This window comes from Hydractinia symbiolongicarpus, chromosome 6 (genome assembly GCF_029227915.1).
Source record: "Hydractinia symbiolongicarpus strain clone_291-10 chromosome 6, HSymV2.1, whole genome shotgun sequence".
Lineage (NCBI taxonomy): Eukaryota > Metazoa > Cnidaria > Hydrozoa > Anthoathecata > Hydractiniidae > Hydractinia > Hydractinia symbiolongicarpus.
In genome coordinates, this window is record NC_079880.1 from 22,063,772 (window position 1) to 22,079,427 (window position 15,656).

The 15,656-nt window shown below is 35.2% G+C and overlaps 2 protein-coding genes across 2 annotated transcripts; both read left to right on the forward strand.

The window, feature by feature from the left end:
* The first annotated feature begins 3,458 nt into the window (after positions 1-3,458).
* Positions 3,459-4,550, forward strand: LOC130647903 (uncharacterized). The gene is made up of 2 exons (XM_057453902.1): positions 3,459-3,935; positions 4,149-4,550. The coding sequence occupies exons 1-2, from the start codon at positions 3,878-3,880 to the stop codon at positions 4,529-4,531; spliced, it is 441 nt and encodes a 146-aa protein (XP_057309885.1). The 5' UTR covers positions 3,459-3,877; the 3' UTR covers positions 4,532-4,550.
* A 263-nt stretch (positions 4,551-4,813) lies between these two features.
* On the forward strand, positions 4,814-5,605 carry LOC130648187 (uncharacterized). Its single transcript, XM_057454226.1, has one exon. The coding sequence runs from the start codon at positions 4,814-4,816 to the stop codon at positions 5,603-5,605; it is 792 nt and encodes a 263-aa protein (XP_057310209.1).
* The last annotated feature ends 10,051 nt before the right edge of the window (positions 5,606-15,656 follow it).

Below are 15,656 nucleotides of genomic sequence, written 5' to 3' on the forward strand. Positions count from 1 at the left end.
TAAAACTGGTGTCAGCACTGAAACGCGGAAGAGGGCTAATCCTCACGGTGAAATGGTTACATCTGACGAAGTGTTTACGTCATTTAAAGCAAAAGCGCTAGAAAAAGAAGCAAAATCGAAAAAGCCAAAACTCTTGGCCCCACCAACGGCGAAGAAAAGCACAGAAGCAAGCGACAGTGACGGAGTGTTGGAAGAAGACTCGTCAGAAGAAGAGTACTCTTCTTCTGAGAGCGAACATGGGGATAATCGTGGTACGCGCGATGTTGTGTTTTCTCCTACCGTTCGCGGAGATGAAGGTTATATATACCTTAGGTCCGTATGGGACCAATTCAATCCTTCTGTTACCAGGGCCGAAGTAGTAAATTCCTACTTCGGTATAATATATTACGCTGACGACGCTGCACGGAAAAAATTTCGTCTTTTCGTTGGAAAAGTAATAAACACTTTCCGATCGGACAAGGATGGTTGTCTGGAAAATTTGGAATTCCAATGCCTACGATACACGGCTGGAACTCCGACAATTTTGGAAGAAACTCCTACACATTTGGTGTCGGAATTGGATTTGATTCCGGCTTGGGACGTAGTCTGTGGTTCCCTACAAGTCAGCCGTTGTGACGACCAGACAAGCAACATCCGTAAAATGACGTCGGGGAAAATAAACATCCCGGACTACCCCAAGTTTGTTCAAACTGCAGCCGTTGTGTCTAAACTGGAAAGGGAAAAGGCCTACAGACACTTGTATGAGTTGTGACTTCCAGTGTAGATATATATTATCGAAAAACAAAAAAAGGATATCATCCATTATAATACGCTTTGTTATCCCTCCCCCCCTTTCTTTAGATATTTTTGTTGCACATGATATGTGCTAGGACAAGCCCGGGAGACGTGGTTACATTCAAGAAGTAAATAAGTAAAAAGAAATCAATCGGCAACATCCGTTGTACGTTAAACACGTATGTCCCGTTATTACTCCTAGGCACTTGGAATAGGCTCGGGGTAAATACGGGATATGTCCCGGAATTACCCAATATGCGTCCCGTAATTTCCCAAAAAGAAAGGGTAATTACGGGACAGATAATTTTTTGAATATCTCAAAAACTATAGGCCATGTCATAAAACTACTTTCGCCTTTTCTTACCGATGGTATAAACAAACTAGAATGGCTATTGGATGTTTCATAGCTCTTGCGTTTTTGGAGATATGGAAAGATATGTAATTTTCGTCCCTTAATTCCCCCGTTTGACTATACCCCCTCGAATGCAACGACGAAGAGACAGAAACGAAAAACGAAACAGTCAAGAAATCTAATGAAACGAACAATAAGAATCTAGAAGAAATCAATACATTTAAACGTACGCCAAGAAAAGCAGCAATACAGGCTAGAGACAGAATTTTCGGACAGTATTTAACGGAAGATTAGGACATTCACTCGTTGGTGGGAATGTCGTGAACGTTCTAGATTCACGAATATTTAAGAAGACGTGTGACTTTTCACGCAATAATTTTCTCGAACAATCGAACATAGTTCTTTCTTTTGTTATGATATATTGTATTTATGCTAAATAATGCTAAGTCATCATGACTTGTTTATGAGATAAGCAAAATTTCTTGACAATTCAGCAATTTCGAAGCAGTATAAATAGGAGCTGAATTTGCTTGTAAACAGAATGAAATTTAACGGAGTATAGAATTGAAGTTGTAACAAAGAAGAATTTAAGTAGAAGAAGCATACGAAACGAAAATTATCAAGTCAATTTATTCCACCGCAACAGGGGCTTGACTACACTCAGTCTTGTCTTTGGAGATTGACGACTCCATTTATTACTCCAGTCAAAAATAAAACAAAATGAAATAAAAATTAAGTTAGCAAGGGGGTTTGATCATACTAGGTCTTGGCTTTGGAGAGTGACGACTCCACTTATTACCCCAGTTAAAAAAAATAAATAAATAAAAAATAAAAAAATATTAGCAGGGGGGTTTGATCACACATGATCTTGTCTTTGGAGAGTAACGACTCCACTTATTACCTGAGTTAAAAACAAAGAATAGCAAAGTTGAACAGAAAGTGGTCAAAGTTTATTTTAGGAAGATAGGGATGTCTAGTTTCTGCTGATGACCGTCCGCGGACCTCTTCGAGGTGACCCAGCTAGACAGCCAGGGTACTTAGGTTCAGAAATATGGGTCGAAACCTACCTGCCCTTGGTTAAAGTTCTGTTCATCTTTTCAAATGTGTTGTGTCCCTTTTATTTTTATTTTTTTTATATATATTTTTAATTCCTTGTAAAAAGGGAGAATTGTGCTTTTAGAGGCATATTCTCTAGAGGAGTACAACCTCTAGCTTGTTTCCAAAGACCTAACAGGTTGAGTTCATCATTGCGGTGGCTTGCCACCTCTTTGTAAATTATTTTCTACACCTTAGAAATCTCTAGATAAATATGGGGTTAGATAGCGGACAAATTCAATATGTCAAATTGATAAGTCAATTTGTCCAATTGACATTCGATTCATCAAATTAAAATGTCTATTCCCATATAATCAGTCGTCAAATTGGAAGTTGAGATAACAAATCTAGACTGCTTTTGAGACATTTCGAAGAATTATAAAGTCGTCAACTTAAACTATCAATAGAATTCTTTGACTCTCAAAGTCACGTGTAACTTTCAGCCAAGGTCAGTCTTGATAATCTGACTTCACAGCCTACTACGTATTCTGGTCTGTGGTTTGTACGTGCTCTCCTAAACCTCCACCTTTGTGTTTAAAGTTAGTAAAATGGCGGAAGCGGGAAAGGCCACAACAAAACTAAACGCAAGTTGCTTAGATTTCATTGAAGACTCTCTTGCATTACTGCAGAGAGCAAGAGAGCAGGAACAATTAAGATCCCAGGAGAAAACGAACGATTCTTCCTCGCCTACTAGTAATATAAACACGGAAAATGGAGCAAAAGATTGGGCCCACTCAGCAGGGCAGGATTTTTTGAAGGCCTTGCCAAACAGAGCAAACCCAAATTCTGGAAGAGTATTGCAAACATACATGCCTAATGTTAATAGAACTTCTGGGAACACATCATCAAGAAGTGCACGAAACTATGTACCGTATACAAAGAGCCGACCGTTGAGATTTCCACAAACTTGGACACACGACTTTATATGTCTGAGTAAAAGGAATGATGAATACACTCCTACACAAACAGAGCTTGGTACTCTGCGTATGGCAGGGCTTGGAAAAAAGAAAATTGTTTTTAAAAACAAATATGGTGATCATCAACACATTCAGGAAACGTTATTTTCCAAGGTAAGTTTTAATATTTTGTGCAGGGGATCCCATAATAATCAATAAGTGGTGGCATGCAAGGAAGATAAAATAAAATGAAGAGACATTTTAAAAAAGAAAACGAAATTACGACAAAGTAATAAACTGCTGAGCATAACAAACAATTGACTAAGAAAAGGGTTGGATAAGAATAGCTAAAAAGGCTCTTACTATGCTAGAAAAATTAAGACTAAATATGAACATAGCTAGCTACGTAAACATATTTTATTTGCTGAAAAATTATAGAAGAATTCAAACCCTCAAAATATCAATAATTCTTGCATTGTATATGTAAAGGTTGAAGTGTCAAGACGGAGCGTTTCTATTTGCTGGGCTTCGAAAATTATGCAAAATTGTATGTCCTACAGTTGGCTATGACGTTCAATATTTAAAAGGAGAAGTTCGGTCATCATGTGTTTACATTAACCCACTGAACACTGATATTGATGTCACGCCAGTTACCATCAATGATTTGTCAACAGAACCCTGTAATATTGCAGAATGCAAGTGCTCACATTGTGGCGTAATTGTGCCTTTAACGTAATTTAAAAACCATAAAGAACAATGTATGTCAGAGGATGTGGCTGGGATATCAAGTACTAGCAATGCTGATTCTGATATTGCAGGTTAGTTAGTGTTGTGTATTGTTTTCTTTTGCCTCTGTTAATCATGACAAAACCACCCCCATAAAGAGGAAACAAGCGAAACATCTATGTATTTTCATTCCTGTTATTGATTCTTCTTTTTATTCATAAAAGACATTTTTTTCATTTATTTTTATTCATAATAGAAGTAGACATTTCAGGAGATCCTTGAAATATGTTTTTTATCTTCAACAGGTCATGGAAATGATCATGTCCATCGTGACCAAGCAATTCTTCTTAAATTGATGAGCATATTCCCAGATGAAAAATTTTCTGTTCTCCAGGAGGAAGCCAAAAATAAAACAATAGAGGAAGCAGTCGACTCTGTGCTACGTGTAGTATCACCAGACATTGAATGTACAAAGACAGTTAGTATGAAGCAACGTTCTTCAGATTGTGCTACCAGTTCTAAGTCACCAGGAAATGAAACAAAGTGTTTTGAAACAATAAACAACCTTATCAAAGCTTTTAAATGTCAAGTCAATCCAGAAGTAGAACTTCTTTATGTCGACAGAGAAGAGTTGTGGCGAACTGCATTATCTTTTTATAAGAAAGCGATAAAACGACCAAGTGTTTAAAAAAAACAGTTTGACGTATAATACTTATATATATACCTAATTACTTTAATACTGTTATATACTATTCGAATTTCAATTTCATGTGAATCTATTTTTCACTATTTTTCTTTACAGGTCCAATTTACAAGTGCAACTGGTGAAGGTAACAGTTGTGATGCAGGGGCTATTAGAATTGAATTTTTTGAATTACTCTTCAAAGAATTTCAGAACCGTTCATTGGAAGGTGAAGTTCCACTGATGGTCCCAAGACGGTCAGACAGCATTACTTACCTTATCCTTGGGATGGCGATTGGACATTCAGTTCTTCATGGGGGTCCAGGCTTTCACTGTTTTCAGCCATGGGTTTATGACTTAATTGTTGGAATGGATTTTGACCAGATCATTAACCAAATAAATATTGAAGATATCCCAAGGCATGCTGGCTCAACAGGATTATTAGATTTTGTGAATGCTTTGGACAATGCAACATCACAGAAAGAGCTTGATGAAATTGTAGATCAATATATCTTGATATTAAATTTTTCGAGATGGGACCAAAGTGTTGCAGTAACTTTAGCTAATAGACATTCGCTAATCAGTGAGCTGTTAATGTACGAACTTATTCGCAAAAGGCAGAGTCAAATCAAATCAATTCAAGAAGGATTAGATCTTACTGGATTCCTAGCTTTTATCAAGGCTAATGTGTCTAGGTGTCGACAAATTTTTGTGTATTCTAATAACAATGGACTTACTCCAATGGAGTTCCTACAACTTGTAAAAACCGACAACAACGATGATTATAAGAAGACACAAGCATTTGATTTTTTTTCGAAAATTATTACTGATAGTTCAGAGAAATACATATCAGCTGTTCTAAAGTTTATCACAGGCCATTCACTTGTACCACCGTGGGGTTTGGGTTCCCCCATCACAGTTAAGTATTTAGATGATGATGATGCTCATATATATCCGAAGACCATGTCTTGTTTCAATATACTGTACCTGCCAACTGTACACACAACTCAACAGAAATTTGGAGAACACTTTGAGAAAGCCATTGCTATTGAAGGTGTAGGTTTTAGTGACAATAAATAGATTTGACATTGGTTTTAGTTGCTGACTGTTTTGTTATTTGAAGTGACTTTTATATTTTACTTCTTATACCTTAAGAAATTTTTGTGGGAAGAAATTATTTCAAAAGTTGCTTTTAAAGTTCCTCATCTACAAAACTTATTACACAAATTACATGTATACTCAGGCTGCAGAATGTTCTTCCCACAATAATTTCTTACCTTCAGGTACAATTTATGTTGCTTTTTGAAATTTTGCATAAATAAACATTCAATGAGAAAAATTATTAAAAAATTCATCAAGACAGCGTTTTATCACATTCAAAAAGAGCAAACAGTTTCCTTGTGAGTTCTTAGAAGCAAAAGAGTTATTAACGCGCAGAAATAACATCATTTCCATGTAGGTGGATATATATTTTATGAAATGGTAATTTTTTACGTTATGTTATGCATTATAAGCTTGAAACAAATGTATTTTTTATATTTTTTCCGTGTGACGAAGATTGAAATTTTTAACTTTGTCCTCTTTGGTTGATCAATGTCTGAACATAGGCTAGCAGTTCAACATAGATATCAACACCAAAGCTGTCTGAATTCTTATAAATGTCAATTTCACGTAATAAGGTGTTCTTCTCTTCTTCATTAAGAAACTCTTGTATGTCTGGTATTTCCACCCCAGTTCCACTTGGTAACGTTACAGGTCCATCAAAATCAATCCCGTATGAGTTATCTACGTCGAAATCCCCATTGCCTGGTTGGTAGTCGTTTTTACCAAGTAGCCATAGCTGATTTGGAGTGCGATTAGAAGCAGTTCGAATTGGGTGGCAATCCCAACCATCCTTAAATCATTGTAAATCTACATTTATCAGATGTACAAACAGAATTTTTACTACGTACAAGTGAAGACCATTCGATATGTCTACCAAATTACTGTCTTCTAAATACCAGAAAACGCAATAATATTTTGACAGTGACAGGGTAAAAACATCTCTCCACAATCTTTCTATTCGTTGATTGTGGCAAGATTTTCCAGCAATATAACTGCTGCGCCCGGTTCCACGCGCCGGGTGCCAGAACATGAACCTTGCAACATCATAGTTTTCCACACCTTGGTTGCCTCTTACTCTAGATGGAAGACCGAATGATTGCACAGCGTCACGGAATATGTTAAGCACTGTCTCTGCTTTGTTGTTTATATGACATTTCAAATACATGACCTTCCTGGAATATCCGTCTATGCAACCATGAACTATAAATCCCCAACAAATTAACTTGTGGTTTCCATCTAAGTGCCATAGCGCTAATGATCCAGGTACGCTGTATATACGGCGCTGGGTAATTGGACTATGTAGCGAACGATTGACAATTCCTTGTGGGTCAACACACCAAAGAGCATTAGGAACGCGACTCCAAGTTACCCTAATGTTTCGAGCTAATAAATGACCCTTCATTGTTCTTATCCCTGCGTTGGGAAAGTTTGACACTAACTCTGTTACAATTATATGTAGCGCTTCATCTGTTTTTTCAAAAAATCGCGGGAATTCAAGGCGTATTTTGAATTCTTGTATACGTCTGGAAACTGTTTTTTCACTGACTCCCAACATAGCGGCTATGTCTTTCTGTCTGAATCCTGATTCTAAGCATTGTTCCAACCAGGCTTTTCGAATTGCGTACGGTGGTCTTCCAGAAGATCCTGTGAAAACTTTGGGCGGAAGATGGTCATCATTATTATCACATGCATCCAGAAACTGTTCGACATTATCCAGTGCTGATATCACCAACTCAATCAACGACAAGTCTGTATATCCCAGTAAACTACCTCGCAGTGCAACAGATATAAATTTTCCATGCGAAATGCGGTGTAATCTAACAACTCTTTTGTGGATTTGCCTGCATTAGCATCACTCAAGTTTTGTATAAAATAATCTATGTTTCTCAAAACATATACCTGAAAGGTTTCAGCAGGCGAAACACGAGGGTCTGTGTTCGCCATATTGATGTATGAACACCACGTGAAACGTGACAATAATACTAAGTATACACTGACGAACATTATTAAAATCTTGAACTTTACATTATATTTACAATAATACTAAAAAATCCTGAAAATTAGTTGTTGTTTTGGAGTACAGTTCACAATAGAAATATAACTTTAGTTTATACAATTTAAAAAGTTTTAAGGAATAGAAAAAAATTAAAAAAAATTCGTGCAATATATTTTTACAGTATAAAACAGGTATAAACACTACAAATATTATAATTAATTTACTGACCATAGTAATCTTTAAAATATTGCATTGTATTTTCCAGACCGATTGTTGTTCACCTTGGACTGAAGTATTTCAAATTGAAGAATATTAAGTGGCGGAAAAATACCTAAAACTTGATTGTTTTAATGACTCTCAATTTAAAACAACGATGTGGATACACAAATTTGATTTCAATATCTATATTTCAATTTGAATGTCACTATTTCAAACTGGTTATCAAATTGACATATCAATCTTCAAATTGATGGTTATCAATCTTTAATTTGATAGGCGCAATGTCAAATTGATTGATCAAACTATGCTTATTGACATATCAATTTGACATATTGAATTTGTCCGCTATCTAACCCCATAGATAAACATCCCGACTGCCCTAATAAACCTTTTCGTGTAGCAAAACTAGTCTTCGTACTTTTACCGGCCTTTTACACTGTCACATTATTCTTCGCTCCGGATTATCACGTGTCATGCGTAACTAGTATAGAAAGTGTGGCGGAGAGGTTGCCAAGGCAAAGGCATGAAGCACGGCAAGGACAGGGCACGGCAAAGGCAAGCAAGGAAACAGGGCACGGCAAAAGGCACAGCAAAGGCAGACAAGGAAACAGGGAGAGGAATCAGTAAAGCAGGGGTAGGCAAGGCATGGGAGGCACAAGCAAGGCAAAGGCATTGAGCACGGCAAGGAAAAGGCTCGGCATAGGCAGGCAAGGAAACAAGAAGAGGAATCAGCAAGGCAGAGGTAGGCAAGGCATGGGCATGGCAGCCACCAGAAAAGGCATGGGAAGGGTAGGTAAAGGCAAGCGATACGGCAAGGAACGGGCAAGTGCCTTAATAGAAATTCGTCCATTTACAACTCAAAGATTACGTATTCTCTAAGCTTGTATCATATTCCGGGAGCATTAGAAAATATCCAGGTGTCATAACGTCAAAAAAACTATCATTGTTTGATAAATTTGAGATTAAAAGTCAACTTGGCACCAATAAATTTAATTAACAATATTGGTCTTTCATAACTCTAAAGTCAAGGTACAGAAATGATCCAAAGTCATTATTAAGGACGGCAACTGGTAACTATGCTCCGCAAAAAGTAATACAAACAAAGCAAAGCGTAAAGGCAAACAGGTATACCAACCTCGTCCCCAGGACTTTACTGAGCCTATATCACCCAACCTCCATCCCAGGGCTTTTTTTGATAAAAGGGACGGCGTTATAAAAAGAGACAAAGACCCCGAAGTTCGAGGTTTCTCCCCCGGTTTATTAATTAGGAAAAAAATCATTTTCAAAAGAAGTAAACTACGCCTCACAACATTGATAAAAATACTCAGGAAAACACATGACACAAGTGAACGCTAAGCTTAGTTTTCATTTTGCGTTAATTTTTTCGCGCTAATGTTTGACCTCAGAGTTAATCATATTGGGTATTTAGCGCAAGGAAGTTCTTATTTTGCATTAAAATTGTATCTTACACTCCCTCCATTTCTTATTTTTTTACCACCTTCCGTTTAGTAAGAACATTCTCAATATTTTTAAACCCTTTTCGTGTATTAATAATAACTATTTAACATATATACAACCAACCAATATATATACAATATATATACAATATATATACAATATATATACAATATGTATACAAATGACGAAAACAGGTCTATTAGCGCTTACGCCTGCGTTTTTCACGTGCGGCATCCTCCCGGGTGAAAAAGTCTTTTCCCCCGGAAGCACGCCACAGGTGAAAATTTTCTTCACAAGCGTAAGCACCAACAGACCTGTTTTCGTCCACGTGCTTCTTAAAGTCCTGCCACGTTAATATCTTCTTCTTCTAAAAAAAAGAAGAATCAACAATGTAAACCATAAATTGTTCTCTAAAATTATACCATCGTCGTCCCTAGGACTTGTTAGGCTTTTTATATTCGAACATGCAAATAAAAAAGCCAAATAAGTCCTGGAGACGGGGTTGGTTTCAGACAAATATTAAACAAAGGCAGAGCAACACGGGATGCACTTACATGGTTTAGCAGCTTGATTTCTTCTGTTTGTTCGTTCTAAATAGAGAAAGACAAATATCTATTATTTATATTTATATACTGTGACACACTGTTATTTGTTTTTGTTTCAATATCATAAAGGACTTAAGCCTCAAGTTTAAGTAAAAAATATTTACTTACCAGCTTTTTTTTCAGCTGACTTATTTCTTCTTTATTGTTGTTCTATAAAAAGTTGTATTATTTAAAATATATGTTTTTTTTGTGCTGCTGATACTTAAGGTGAACTGATTTAAACTTACTAACTGATTTTTTAAAGAGGTTGACTCCTCTTCTCTCCTTCTAATTTCCTCATTCTATAAAAAAATCGAAACTGCCTTATTGGACATTCCTACTAAATACCGAAAGGGTAACTAAATAATGGAAAAACATGAAAAGTAAACCAGTACACTATTTGTTGTTTGCAAATAAAAATGTAAGTACTAAGTAAAAACTCACCAATTGGTTTTTTAACGAGGTTGACTCCTCTGTAAACCTTACAAGGGTGCTTCTTACAAAACCCTACATCAAAATGAGAAAACGAATGTATATATTTGCAACAAAATAGTAGGTATTATTTTTAGAAGTAGTATTTTTATTTCAGATTAAGCCCACTTACCAGTTCATTTTTTAAAGAGGTTATGTCCTCTTGGGTTTTCTTTGTGTTGCCTGTTCGGCGAATTATTTTTTTGTTCTAAATAAAAAAAATACAAATTAATTAACAAAGGAAGACTTTGAAATTATGACGTACGTGAGAGTATTTAAACTGAAATGTGATAGTGACAGAAACTAGATACATACATGAATGCTTGCCATATTGATGTAAAATAGAACTAAACGTAGAGCAGATTAACATAAATAGTACTACTTCTATGAAAACAGCCTGTATGAAAATCGAACATAAAAGGCGGGAGTTTTCGATCCTATTTTTCATTGGATAGAATAAATGCAGACGTAAATGAAAACAATCTGTATCGAAATTGAACATAAAAGGCAGGAGTTTTCGATCCTATTTCTCATTGGATAGAATAAATGCAGACGTAAATGAAAACAGCCTGTATCGAAATTAAACATAAAAAGCGGGAGTTTTCGATCCTATTTCTCATTGGATAGAATAAATGCAGACGTAAATGAAAACAGCCTGTATCGAAAATGAACATAAAAGGCGGGAGTTTTCGATCCTATTTCTTATTGGATAGGGTAAATGCAGACATGTATGAAAACAGCCTTTATGAAAATCAAACATAAAAGGCGGGAATTTTCGATCCTATTTAAAAAATACGAACGACAATACGCACCTGTATGTCAACAAGCTCCTTCAAATGGGGGAAACAGTATCGAGTTTGGTAAACAAGCAAATTCTAGTACAAGAAAATACTTTCGTTCCTAATTCTTGATTTGGCATAGAAAACGCGACCGTTTATATAAACATGCCCGTTTTTTCACGCCAAAAATTTTTCTTTTTTCAAGCAAATTTAAGACCCCTCCTGAAATTCGTTGTTATCAAAACAGTGACTTTAAAGGAAGCAAAAAAATCTTAGTTTTTGCTCATTCGCGAAAGTTTTTTCGCGCTAAAATGATCTTTTTATTCGATTCGCGAAAGTATTTTGTTCCAAAAACAGCAAAACGCGAAAGTTATTAATCAACATCCACAGTTGGTCTTGACTGAGCTTGTAAAAAATGTTTCCATTGTTCAGGGCTAATCATTTCAACAGTTCTACATTCCACAAAAACTGGCTTATCATTATTTTTGCGTACAAAATTAACAACAGCTGTTCGAAGTTGAAGGTGATCGTCAAAATGTAGTTCATGGGGGATACATTGTCTAATTTCAGGTCTATGAAGTTGTTGTATCACTGCTCTATTGAAACAATTACCATCACCTGCTGTCACTTCCCGATATGTGACATTGGACAGACCAATACTTCTAGCATGTGCAACTATTTGATTGGCAGAATTTGAGTTGTTGAAAAGATACGTGGCATATGATTCCTGACATGCAATCTGGAAGTCAATATCATTATTGGTAACAGGCCCGGGATTAATTTCAACGTCACCAGATAACAACAGCAGTAATTTTATCGATGCAAGGTTAATATTACAGATTAGCAGGCACACAAAACTCATTAAAATGAAAGTTCTTAAAAAGCAAAAATAGTCTTGGCCAGTAGTGTCAAAAACCATTTTATAATTTGAATACTTGTGGTGATTATGATTTGTTACTGTATTGTTATGGCAGTGACTAGCAGCTGCGGTATAAAAAGCACCAATGGTGGATCGATATGCTTGAACCGATATCATGATTTGTAGGTAGGTAGCTAACTTCAAGCAAAACGAGTTAACCAATCAAGCACAGAAATTGCACAGAACACAAAAGTTTCAAAAATAATCTAAATTAACTCAGCGAGCTATGCAACTAACTTCGGGAAATGAAGTTATCCAAGCAGGCAAACAAAATAAACCAAAAAATAACTTTAAAAATAAACTATTATAAAGTTTATCCAACTTGTAGCCTCCCCAACCAGTCGGCAAGAGAAGAAAACAACTTTCCTAAAATGTTTTTTTAACTCTTAAAAGAAAAGAATTTGTGACGTCAAGCTTATAGACTGGTTATTTTTATTATTACTATTATTAACTCTTTCATAAAATCAACTATCAAGTGTTTACAAGTTTGTTAAAAAAATTATTGAATTCTCGATCTGGAATCGGAAACGGAAAATTACAAATTTACACGCTTTTTTTATATAAGAATAGTGTTTTTTCGTTTCAGCCTCAGTATTCTTAACTTTTTAACAAATCTCAGCCTCGAATATTCTTAAAGATATTCTTAACATGGCTACAGCCGGAAAGCATGTAATTACCCTTAATGTGCCTAATTAGACAAAGTGTAAAAGACAGGTGAGCTGACAAGAAAATAAACATACAATATAAGAAATTAAACTTCTAATCAAAATTTGTGCATCATAAAAATTTTCATATCTAAAACGAAAGGTCGAGCCTGGGTATATTCTTAGGATATTCCTAATTTTTAACCCATTCCTCAGCTTCAATATTCTTATAGAGTATATTCTTATATAAAAAAGCGTGTACAGCAAGTGATTTCCAAACAACGCTATTCACAACATCAGCCTGATTTCAATATTTCCCAACGTCTGTTAATAGGTCTCGTTTTATATCGACAAAAGCAGCACATTTCTTCACTCAGTCATGGTTCGTATATAAGTGAACTTCGCGTCAGATTCCATCTTTATATATATGTTAGATCGGACACGTACGCCCAACTGGTTGTCTTTGTAAAAACGCTTGACATTTTCCAGTAACAAATCTTCCATCTCTTGTTCTTCATATATAAAAGGAATGTGATATTAGCACATAAGGAATGGTAACAAAGAGAAAAGAACTCGATTTTAAAGTCCGCAACTATCGATAATATATTTGGAATGAATTACCTTTCTCTTCAGTTCCTTATACTACTTTAAAGGTGGTTAGTGTACTCTGTTAAAATCTACAAAAAAAATAATTATTTCTAAATATACGAATAAGAAAGAAATGCTTCCATAAGAAATGACTGAATAATACCGGGAGAATAAAAAAATTGTCAATGACGTATAAACCTTATATCTCCACTATTTCTAAATTATATATACTAACTTTTATTAACAAGCTGATAAAATTTAAACTAAATAGACTAAATTTCTACTTACATTCTAAAGATGAAGCTATTCTTCTGTGTAGTTATTAGTTTTACCTAAGAACAGGAAGAAAAAGTCGTTAAAACCTTCCTGTTCCTAGGGTTGCACGATGATGCCGTGCAACCAGGGCAATATAAAAAAATTTAAATTTAATAAAGCTTTTATTTATTTATTCTTCCAGGAATGGTTACCTTAATGACATTAATTTTAAAAGTTTTAAAATAAAATTGTTGAAAACATTTCCTTTCAAAAAGCAGGTTCTTAAAAAATATGCAGTTTTTTTTCAATATTATTATTATTATTAGCTTTATTCTATCTTACCTTAAAAAAACCCTGAACCGTTTGTTTTTATAATTTTATCTCGACATAATACTTTCCCTGTGGAAGAATTAAAATATGTCTCAAAAAACTAAAGTCATTAAGGTAACACGTAAGAGTTTCCTCTGCTATTAAGTTTGTAAGAAATCCACAAATAAAACTTGAATATAAGTACAGGCATTTTTCTCTCTCACATACTCACTCCCGTATAATAGAGTTAACGACTTTTTAATTTATATTGCCTACCAACACAACTAACATTAGTATTACCATAGCATCAACAGCATTAATAACACCATATCCACAATCAGCATGGAACATAAATGGCATTTATAATATCTCATTTCGATGCAAGACTGAAATGGGTTGACACATAAATACTAAAAATGTTATGATCGATAATTATGGTTGATATTTTGTTAGCACTTTGTATTTCCTTGGAATTTTTTACGGATAATCTCGATTTAGGACTGAAATGTTTTGACATTCCACTACCTTTCGGGGATTGGAAATTATGCAATGATGGTTCTTTGCAATAATAATGGAATACATTATGCGACATATGCATGATATAATTATGATACATGATTAAGATAATTTGGCTGGTATTTTGATATGCGGACAAGGGTCTTTGTCTTTTCTTGGTCTTTGCTTTGACATAGGCAGAGCAGTGCTAAGAGAGGGTGCAACAAAGTCTAAATGACCTTGGTGAGCAGCAAGCGATCGTCTCAACTTTGATAATAAAAAAATTACCAAATCGTATCGTTTTTGCTTACACACTCACAATGCAAAGCCCAACACTTAGAGAGGATACCTTAAAGCAACCATTAGTCCTTTCTTTGTCTTTCATTAGCTGTAACATAACAGGTAGAGCACAGTGTTAAGAGAGGGTACAACAAAGTCTTAATCACCCTAGTGAACTACCGCAAATGTCTGAACTTTAATCTATTTATTTTTTGCACACACACTCACAATGCAAAGTCAAACTCTTAGAAAGGTTACCACCATGAACAACACCATTATTAACCAAATAATCACCAAATTATTCAATATATAACGTTTCTTTTGGTGAAATGGTCACGATAATTTGGCTGGCATTCCGATAAATGGACAACTTTGTGGTTTTAATTAACGATAATCTTCTCACAAATGTCCTAGCAACATACTATGTGTTGCTTTTAAGCCTCCTACCTCCACTCCACCTCCATAAATGTTAAGTTTTTATAATTAGCGTGCTTGAATGTTTTCTTTGCAATAATAATGGAATACATTATGCGACATATGCATGATATAATTATGATATATGATTACGATAATTTGGCTGGTATTTTGATATGCGGACAAGGGTCTTTGTCTTTTCTTTGTCTTTGCTTTGACATAGGCAGAGCAGTGCTAAGAGAGGGTGCAACAAAGTCTAAATGACCTTGGTGAGCAGCAAGCAATCGTCTCAACTTTGATAATAAAAAAATTACCAAATCGTATCGTTTTTGCTTACACACTCACAATGCAAAGCCCAACACTTAGAAATGATGCCACCATCAGTATCACCATAATTAACTAAATTATCACCAAATTATGCAATAAAGTTTCTTTTGGTGACTTAATCACGATAATTTGGCTGGCATTCCGATGGTGATATATAGGTTTTCGATCCTGATTATCATTACAGTGTAGATTTACATACAATACATGTGCAAACAGTAGATTAAGATGGACAAACTGCATCTTCAATTTCATCATTGCAAAATTCGTCAAGTTCCCTTAACAGATCAATA